Source organism: Montipora foliosa, chromosome 2 (assembly GCF_036669935.1).
Source record: "Montipora foliosa isolate CH-2021 chromosome 2, ASM3666993v2, whole genome shotgun sequence".
In the NCBI taxonomy this organism is placed as follows: Eukaryota; Metazoa; Cnidaria; class Anthozoa; order Scleractinia; family Acroporidae; genus Montipora; species Montipora foliosa.
In genome coordinates this window covers 41906997-41916996 of record NC_090870.1, presented here as the reverse complement: position 1 = coordinate 41916996, position 10000 = coordinate 41906997, and the positions used below count along the sequence as shown (strand labels likewise).

The window sequence follows — 10000 nt, the reverse complement described above, 5'->3', positions numbered from 1 at the left end:
ACTCATACGCACATGACCACCCGCAAACTAGGGCCGTTTTAGGGAGCTTAAGCACAGGCGTTTTGAGATTTAGACGGCAACCGGAAGTGAGCTGTTTTCCCTTTTAACTTGTCTTCACACAACCACATTTACATTGCTAAGTATCTTTTTTCCATTAGAGATGATTAGTATAAAAGTCTGAGAGGCATCACTGTTCGAGGTTTCTCGAGGGAGGAAGTGAGAGGACCCTGGGAACGAGGTTGCAAACAACCTTTACAGCTGCTTCCAAATTCAGTGCAAATTAACTTCTCTAATTAAATATTTTTCACTAGAAAATCAACAAAATCTTGCATTGTAGTCTGCAGAATACCACTAAAAGTACTGACTGCAGAGATAAAATACTTACTTTATCCTTGCTTCCTGTTAAACATATTCCCGGGCCGAAAGAATCGACACTGGTCACAGGATCTTCGTGAGATGGTCTGTGTTCTGTTACCACAGCAGAAGTAACAGTGGCGCTGACTTCATCGAACGTGTTTACATGGTCGTAACCCTTAGACCCCCGGGACTTAGAGTTTTTCAGACCCATGTACAAACTTTCAAAGCAATTGAAGCAACCTTGCTGCATCACACATATAATGAATGTGCGAATTTCCCGCCAGCGGCTTTACCATTTTCCACAGGTCAACCAAGTTTACGCCTTCTCACTCCGGCCCTGTTGTAGCAGTTGAAGGTTATGCAGGAAAGCGAGCGACGCTCGGTACATACTTTATTTTCTGTTTGTATGTATGATTGGGAATGTGACATGATGTAAGTAGTGAGATCCTCGTAGACTCAACGATAACCATTCATTCGTCTTGCGCCATGCCTAAAAGTCTAAAAGTCTTGGTGCTGGTGTCACAGTGATGAGGTCCTGTTAGGGGGGGTGCCCATGTCCTCCGTCTGAATTTCACAGCTAGCTATGTCGCAATTTCGGAACATTCTTGTGTCGCATGTCGGAATTTCATTAATAAATTTTAGCTTGTTGCCCCTCTGACAATCCCCATTCGCTGGAACGACGCCAACGGAACATACGGCCTCTATCTTTAGTACTTTTAAGCCCAGGGTTTTGAGACCTTTTATAATGTTTAATACCTATTCAGACTACTTGGAATAGTTGTTGAAGTCAATGAAATTCCATGTAGTAAACTATACAAGTGAATAAAGGCCTAATCTGGCAAAGCAATCGAGCTATAATAGCGTTTCTACAATTCTGGTAGTGCAAGAGTCTAATGTTTCTTCCGAGTTCAACTCTGATTTAGTTGTCAGACTGTGCTTTTCTGTAACTATAACAACCCAGGAGGAAGGACATTATCGACCAGTCATTATCCGCAAGGCATGCGTTTACAAAAGGTCTGTGAAAAATCATAGTTAGTAGAGGGGACTGGTTATGAAACTCGGCAAACTTCAAAGGGTTAAACAATAGCGCGGTCTCTGATGTTGAACAGACCCGTCACGTGACTCTGACCGTGCACAAGTTTGGCACTCCGACGACTCGCTTATGACTCTGATATTGGTGTATTTCAATAACTCGCTTACGATTTGGAACACCGAGATGAACGCGATCAATAGAGAAAAAAGTATCTCTCTGACAGACTGATGGAGTGCGCACGTAGGTCATGCAGGGAGAACATGATACGCAAAGCGGAAAAGTCCTCAAAGGGAGTGATGCACTGAATACGTCAATCACATGAAATGAACAATCAAAACAGCAGTAAAATGAGATGTATTGCTGTTCGCCTTTATTGGACCCTTATTAGCCATAATTGGCCATTATTGCTAACAATGATCATTATTAAGTAATTACGACGAATTGTGTACGCGCAAATGTTCCGCAGTCCGCAGAACATTCACAGTTCTGAAATTCGCTGTCGGTCAGTCTTGACATTTGTGTCGCTTTCGCTAATTCGTTGTAATAGTCTGTCGGTCGTCGCCAGTTCGTGGCTATCATGTCGCCGGTTCAAGGCCATGTCGCTTGTCGGAATTTACCCCTAACAGGGCCTCAGTGATTTGTCTACTACAAATCCGCTGGGGAGTTAGATCACTCGGTCCAGACCCCCTTTCGCGGATTTGGAACCCATCCACCCCCCAACCCCCCCCCCCCTACCCCCCCTCTTTACATTAAGGTAAGAAAATTCCTTTGCAAATTGTTTTTAGTTGTAAAAACTTTTACTTTTTTTAAGAAAATAACACAAACAGCGGTGATAAACATTGTATTGCAACAATGTTTGTTCCAACAATGTTTATCACCGCTGTTTGTGTTATTTTCTTAATCAAGCTACGATGGCCTAAAAACAAGAGTTTATACGATACTTTTACTTTTACTTTGCTATTTCTCCTTGTTGAAAATTAATACGAGAATTGATGACTGGAAAAGTTTGGTTATAAAAAAGGAAAATTCTTCTGAAGCTTTCTAGTCAAGTAATCTTCCAACAATGCATTTTCCAACCAAGTGATGTTACTTCCAAAAGTTGCACCTCCTTTGTGGAAGCATAGTTAAGTCTGACATTGGTTTGTCTCCTTATTAAAAAATTAACACGACAGTTCAGTTGATTTAAGCTTATGTCAGAAAGAAGTCAAAATTCGCATCTACTATACGAAACCTTTACTTTCGATTTTCTCAAAGATTTATGCATTATGGTATCGGTTAGTTTTCCCAGTCCAAAATTTAACTCTGCCTCCATAATTAAATACGCCATGATGGGGAAAGGGGGGTCCAAATTCGCCAAAGGGGCCTAAATCCGTTTAGTCGCCGGGGGTCCAAATCCGCTACCGGATTTGTACCGGGGGTCCAAATTTGCTAGGACACCGGATAAGCTCAATTGAGTTGACTGAAATATCCTTGCTCTAAAAAACATAGTCGATTACGGATGTGAGAAAATAATCATTACCGTTTTATACTTTAATTCTTATTGCAAAAAATTTGCATTTGTCACTATATTGCTTTTCACCTTACGTCATCGCTGCCATCTTGGTGGACGAAAACAAAAGATCTCTCAGTATCTCCTTTTGTTCGTCCACCAGCAATTGTAAAAATTACATCATTGTTATCTGTGTCTTTAAAGATTGGTTGCGAACCATCTATATTATGTTTAAGTCGAAAGTAGAAAGTGCAGGAAGTGAAATAATTGCTGGACTTCGCAGCCGTTTCTTGCGGTGTTACGCAACGCTTCCTCGAGAGAAACAAAAAGCGTTACGTGAAACCTCAAGAAACGATTGCGAAGGAGACTATCGTTTTCAGGGATGAAATTGATTTCTGTTCATGTTAGAAAGTTCAGCCCGGTTACCCAGTTGAAAAGAGGCGATACGACTACTCACGCGTAAAATTGGGTCAAAAAAATTGAAAAAAATCACTTTGTCTTTAGGTGAGGCTAGATCTCGGAAACAGAGCCAGCGTGGTGAACCGGGATCGTACGTGGAAAAAGGAAAGGAACTTTTATTTAAGTGTCTAGTCTAGTCGTTCTAGTGTTGGAGCACTAATTGGGGACACTGTAAACCGAAATTAACAAGCAACGTAAATCAAGTCAAATGAAAGAGAGGCACTATGTTAGACTTGCTTGAAAATACTGATAAAAAAATTTTTACTGTCCGAAGAGGTGCAGACTTATTTTTGCTCTTGTTTAGAACTTCTATTTCCTTCAATTGCCCTAGCTTTGAGTTCTTTGACATCAAGTCCAGAGCTCTTTTAACGATTGGTTCCACTTTTTCCTTTGGTATCCAAAGCCAAGGAACTATTCTCACGAGATCTTGGTAATTTTCCTCCTTTTCTCTCTATCCCTCTCTCTTCCCCTTTCATCGTTGCTATAAATAAATAAATAAATAAATAAGTACACTAAAATAAAGTACCCTCACGAAACCTATAACGTAAGTAGAACGAGGAAACTAGTGGGCAATTTACAAAGCGTAGTGAAAATGAATTCGCAACCAACAAAGACAGATCCAGCCAGTGTGGTGAGAGTGGACTTTGACCCCGGAAAATGCGTTCCACAATTCAACGCCACGAACACTGGGCCATAATGTTCACGAAAAGAGCTCTTACATTGTTGTCAGGCACGGCTAAGTCTATGACCGACTACGAAGGTCTGGTCCTACAGGACCAAAGTGATTCTTCTCATGTCTAGGAAGGTACTAGACCACTGAGTATACCGGAAGAAAATGAAAAATAGTAGTCATTAGAAAAGGGAAGACCGGAGCACCCAGAAGAAAAGGCTCTCCGAGAAAAGTAGAAAACCAATTCGAACAAACTCGAGTCAAATAGGAAACCGACAGTAGTGACAGTCACTGCCAACTAACTTTGTCCAAGATACGACTAGGTGACATTTTCAGACCAGGATGCGCTCCTAATCGGACTGAACTGGGCTTCGTAACTTTGTTATGTTTTTTGCTATGGTTCCTCAAACTTCAAGCGTACCGCGAATTGAAATAGGTTTTAATTTTAATTATTACTTTACAGCACAGGAGGCAAAACTAACTATGAATCTAATTTGAATCTAAATACAGATGGTCTCAAGACCATCCAGGGGCACCCAACGAGAAAATAGTTCAAAACTACTTAAACATAGCATTGTTAAACGTTTTTTGGTATTTAAGGTGGCTGGAACCAGTTTCACTACTTTTAAGGACCTTTTAATTAGAAGGGTTGTCACTACAAAACTGTATCACGTAAAAGAAATGTTATGGTACCATATCAAACACCAATTATTACTTAACAAAATGCACTCACTATTTTGACGTAATAGGTTACCATGGCAACATGAAAGCTCTTCAAAAACACCCTATATTTCGTCTTTACTTGCTTATATCTTAATAATGAACTCGGTGACCGCCATTTTTTATTGTAGAATAGTAATTAGCATCTTGAGATAGAACTATCAGCAAAGTTTAAAAAAATTCTTGGGAGCCAATTTAGAGCGACCTTAAATTTTCGAAAATTTAAGGTAGCTCTGAATTGGCTCCTAAGAATTTTTTTTAACTTTGCAGATAGTCCTATCTCAAATTGCTAATTACTATTTTACAATAAAAAATGGGGGTCACCGAGTTCATTATTAAGATATAAGCAAGTAAAGACGAAATATAGGGTGTTTTTGAAGAGCTTTCATGTTGCCATGGTAACCTATTACGTCAAAATAGTGAGCGCATTTTGTTAAGTAATAATTGGTGTTTGATATGGTACCATAACATTGCTGTTACGTGATACAGTATAGTAGTTATAACCCATCTAATAAGAAGGTCTCTAAATGTGGTGAAACTGGTTCCAGCCACCTTAAACGGTAGATATAGGTACATTTTTATCCCCTAAAAATCTTTCATCTGTTCGGATTTCCTAGCTGAAAGTCTAGTGATCCCGGAAAATTGTAGGGATCAAAACTTACCTTTTCGAAAATTTCAGCCAAAAAATAGGCTCCCGAAAATTATAGGTGACCTTTTTAGGGTAAAAATCCGTTTAAAATGGACAAATTTTAGATATTCGAAAATCCTAGTACAGGCAGGCAAGCAAGAAATTTTACAACAAATGTTTCGAAAATTCTAGATCTCAAATAGTCTTCCGAACAGATATTTTCCGAAAATTGACGTCGTTAGGCGCCCCTTTTGGATCGTCCAGTCAATGTCATGTTTTAAACTTTTGCGTGAAAATGTTGTCAGTCCAGATCGACGATCTTGCTTTGCCCAAAAATTAAAAAAAATCAGGCGATTTTCAAAAGTTTTGAAAATGTCTAGACTCCAGTTAAAGTCATCCAATTGGAGCGCAAGAAAATATTGCGGTTGTTGCCTTCAGAAAAGAAAATCATTTTGTCAAATGTGTTTTCAAAACTACAACAGTTGAAATATTATCATTCTGAATTCGCGTTGATTAACAATAAATTTTAAACTGTTGAGTCATTTAATGATTTCCAAAGAACCAAAGAGAAGTTAGCTGCTTTGTATTTCCAATAACAATTTATTTTATTCCCAGCGGGAATTACAGGTATTTTTGAAATCTTGTTAGGCGGCGATTTTTTGCGTGAATATTTCATGTCAGTGAGTTCTGACAGCTGGGCAATTTCAGTGAAGAAGGTGCGTAAACTCAAGCGAGCAAGCTTCTTTCTTGCTTTATAAATTTGTTTGGTTGGAATCCGCGGGTCCTTGGACGGTACCTCAAAAGCAAGGTGGCTTTACTATTCTTTTCACATTTGAACAATAAGCTCTATGTATATATTTAGCCAGATAGTAACAAGTAGTTTTAATTTTAGTTTTCTTAATACCGATTCTCTGGGGCCGATTTTCTCTGGAAACTATTAAGTGCAATCAGCTGGTAGTTTCGTTTAATAGTTTTCCTATACGTAAATCAATACAATAGGACGTTCAAAGTGCATCATAGACTGCAGTGTTCTTAACGCCACCATTTATAAATATAAAATTGCGGTTACAGAAAGTCTTTAGAGCCAGTGATGATATATACGATATATTTTCTACAAATGAGTGAAACATGACTTTATTGAAAGCATTGACAGTATATCATTATTAGAAGCGACCGTCGACAAATTTACAATGAACTATCAATTTCCTTATTTGTTTCCTTAAAAATAAAGAGGAAATTGTGTTCTTTTTTTCCAGGAAAAAACGGGATTTTCTTTACGCGTACCTCGCAATGCGCCAAAACAGCCAAGTTGCGATAGAGATTTTAATCCTCAGTCTTGCATTTTGGGCTGCATTCGAAGGGCACGCATTCACTGGTAAGACGAGCTTTCCATTATGTGGACAAACGAAATGATATTTTTAGTAAATAAATATTACTCAAGGTTGAAATCTACTGCAATCACAGGCAAACTTGTTTTTTTATCGCTTTTCAAAAAGGGGTTTCTAGAGTCTTGTGTTTATTGATGAGTTCTAAACAGGAAAAAAAAAATACAAATATTTACATAACGCTTATACTCTTCGATTCTAAGCGCTTAACAGGGAAGTATGAAGCAGTTCATTTTAATTCCTGCATTCGATAAGTCTTTAAAACATAAAAAGACTTATTGAATGCAGGAATTACTGAGCATGACTGGAGAAAGACGTTACTTGTAATTCTATTTTTATTTCAATTTGCTTATCGCAATCTGATTCAAATTGCAGAGACACCGCTCCCCGGGGGTAAATAATCAATTTTGTTTTCCCCCAGTTTTGATGTTCTCCCGCTGCTATCGCTTATTACCACCCTACATTCCCCTCAAACACTATGTATAGGACAGTTCATCATGGATAAGATGGAGAGAAATTCAAAGGTTTGAGTGGAAGTTCAAAACGGTGGAAAGTCATGATATTTATGATATGGAATTCTGAAGTTTTTTATTTTCCAAAACAGAAGATATGCGCTCAAACGTGCGGCAGAAGAAAGTTGGAGAGAATGGCTATTAATTGTATAAATTATTTTGTTAAACAAAGTTTCTGCCATACATTTCCTGTAATTCCAAAGGCACAAAATTACAGAGAATGTATCGAGACAAAAAAAAAGCAATATTTAGGAATTACAAAGAATAGATACCATATCCAGTTCATCTCAGTTGTGAAGGTAGACTTATTTGTTTAGTTTAGGGAGGCGAAAGTCAATAAAGTAGAGTCGGGTACAGTTTATTTTCCTTTGAATTTCCATACAAACCTTGGAATTTCCCGCCATGATGCACTCAAGAGCGTTAACTGGTCTCTTAAAAAGAGAAACTGTTTTTTACTGTCTTAATACATTTCATTTGCAGATCCTCCGAGGCAATGCACACCGGGAAGCCCAATGTTTCACTTTACATTCAAACTAGTCGAAACAGAATTTGATGATCTAGCCAAAGCAAGCAACATAAGCGAATGTACCCAAAAGGTTTGTGATCATGGCCGCGGCGATTATGCCTACCTGTTGGACGAGTTGTGCTATGCTGTTAAATGTCGCCTCGAGGGTTCAATTTGCAATCTGAAGAGAATTCCTAATTCTGAATCAGCTGTTACTCCTATTGTCTGGACAGGTATGACTGCAAGTGAAACTTTCTCCTTGGAGTACCCAATTTTTTTTTACTTCCTTACAAAACTAAGAGTAGGGAGACAAAGGGGGGGTGGGGAAAGGGGGGGGCAAAGGCTGTGGGGGTGTGGATTGTACTTCGTTTCTAAGGATCTTTTCCTTGTCTATCTCCGTTTTGTAATTACCAACCAACTCGACCTTTTACAATGGACATTTTATTCGTCGTCTTTGTAAAATCTTACAGCCGTGGTCTATTAATTATAAATGAATAACTAAATATTACTTTATTTTTAATCTCGATAGGGATCTCAGAAACGATATTTCCTCCCCCAACCATTGCTTCAACTTCTTCAACACAAAAAATCTCAGTGGAAACCCCTCCCAATATAAGCTCCACAACTCGACCAAGAGGTAATTACAATTTAAATGGGGGATATGTCACATACTGTACTGCTGTTAAGATCTAGGCATCGGTTCGACAATATAAATTTCTGAAAATATTTCTTTTTTTTTGCAAAAATCTAAACGTTATGACTAATAGTATCGATTTGTAAAAGATTGAAGTCCATCTGATTTGCGTAAAGCCTCGAAAAAGCACATTAACCTATTGGAGGCAAAATCTAGGCTCGATTTCCAGCCGTTTTGGAAGTGAGGTTAAAGGCTCACCTTCAACCGACAGGCATTGCGTGCCGTGGAACAAAATCCAGTCAAAGCTGAAATTCATCCAATCAGATCGCTGCGATAGGCAATGCGAATTTCCATAGCAAAAACAAACGTTCGAAAATCCTGTCGGTTGAACATCCTCCTCCCAACGAACGGTCACTGGTCCGCGTTGTTTGTCCGTGACGTAGCACCCGTCGCAACTGTATTTTGTATTCAGTCAATTGTATTTTCTACTTGGCAGGCAGGCGACTTTCTGATTGGAGGAAAATACAATTGGCTGGACCAGTGATCCAGCCGTGATGTGCGCGGAGGGGAACGCGGGCGCACAAAACGGCTGGTCAATCGAGTCTAGGCAAAATCGTGAGTTGACCATGAAAACTTTACTTGGCGTTTTTTTCTGGAACGGGGACTTTAAGATTTACGAGTCGGTAGCCAACGAAAACGACACAAAACAAGAATATCATCGGTTAAAAGAGGGAAAATAATCGTGCTACACATATCTTTGCTGTACTCTGCACAATATCGACGTGAAATCACGAAGTTTGAGGTTTTACAACGTGAGCGTACAAATAGAAACCTTCCATTCTCTATTTTTACTCTGAAGCCGCACGTACCATTTTTTTGTTGCGATACTTCGGCCAAATTGCAGGGCATGAACGAGATGAATACAAAGTTATATTTTGAAAAGAGTCTTTCGTCGCCGTCGTAGATCGTATAGTCCTATTAAAGCCCAAGAGACGCCCTTTTAGGGAGCTACAACTCAAAAAGTTCGATTGACCCTATTCCGGAATAAGAATACGTGGAGTGATGATTTAAAACGGCATGTCTGGCGTTTTGAAGAAACAAAGATAATAAAAATGTCTAAAATAGCATTTCAGCAGGTCTTATTCTGGAATACCGTCAATCAAACTCACCCAATTGTCTTCTCTCTCGTGATTGGTCAAAGCAATTTTCTTTGGGGCTATTTTGAAAAGCAATTAATAATATTCTTATTATTGAAGTCCGGAAAGGAGCGAAGGGTCCCGATGGTAAAATTGCCAAATCCGTGGAGCATCGTCTCCTTCAGGATACAGTCTACAGCCCGAGTTACAATAGAGAAGTGCGACCAGCCCTACGTGACGAAGATGTCGTGAATGTAGGATTCTCCATGACGCTCGTCCAGATAGTGGATGTCGTAAGTTAACTTAAATCTGACGTAAGATAATTAAACAAATCTACTTACTGGGTTCCCGTATCACCAAACTGTTAATTCGAAACCAAAACAGAAGAACTATCCGTGTGTCCATGTTTTTATTACGTCGGAAGTGGATTAAAAATTCAATGAACTGGTGACCTTCTGTCAGCTGTAGCCGA

At 39.0% G+C, this 10000-nt stretch overlaps 2 protein-coding genes across 2 annotated transcripts in view; one reads left to right on the top strand and one right to left on the bottom strand.

Annotated features, from left to right (window-relative positions):
* LOC137993134 (WD repeat-containing protein 31-like) overlaps nt 1–619 on the bottom strand; it is a 14491-nt gene extending 13872 nt beyond the window's left edge. Inside the window, exon 1 of the mRNA XM_068838818.1 lies at nt 386–619. Within this exon, the coding sequence (XP_068694919.1) occupies nt 386–607 (222 nt within the window). The 5' untranslated portion in view covers nt 608–619. The remainder of the gene's footprint in view (nt 1–385) is intronic.
* Nucleotides 620–6054: 5435 nt separating this feature from the next.
* LOC137990801 (neuronal acetylcholine receptor subunit alpha-7-like) overlaps nt 6055–10000 on the top strand; it is a 12603-nt gene continuing 8657 nt past the window's right edge. Inside the window, exons 1-5 of the mRNA XM_068835904.1 lie at nt 6055–6164; nt 6613–6731; nt 7734–7991; nt 8288–8395; nt 9649–9821. Of these exons, the coding sequence (XP_068692005.1) occupies nt 6647–6731; nt 7734–7991; nt 8288–8395; nt 9649–9821 (624 nt within the window). The 5' untranslated portion in view covers nt 6055–6164; nt 6613–6646. The remainder of the gene's footprint in view (nt 6165–6612; nt 6732–7733; nt 7992–8287; nt 8396–9648; nt 9822–10000) is intronic.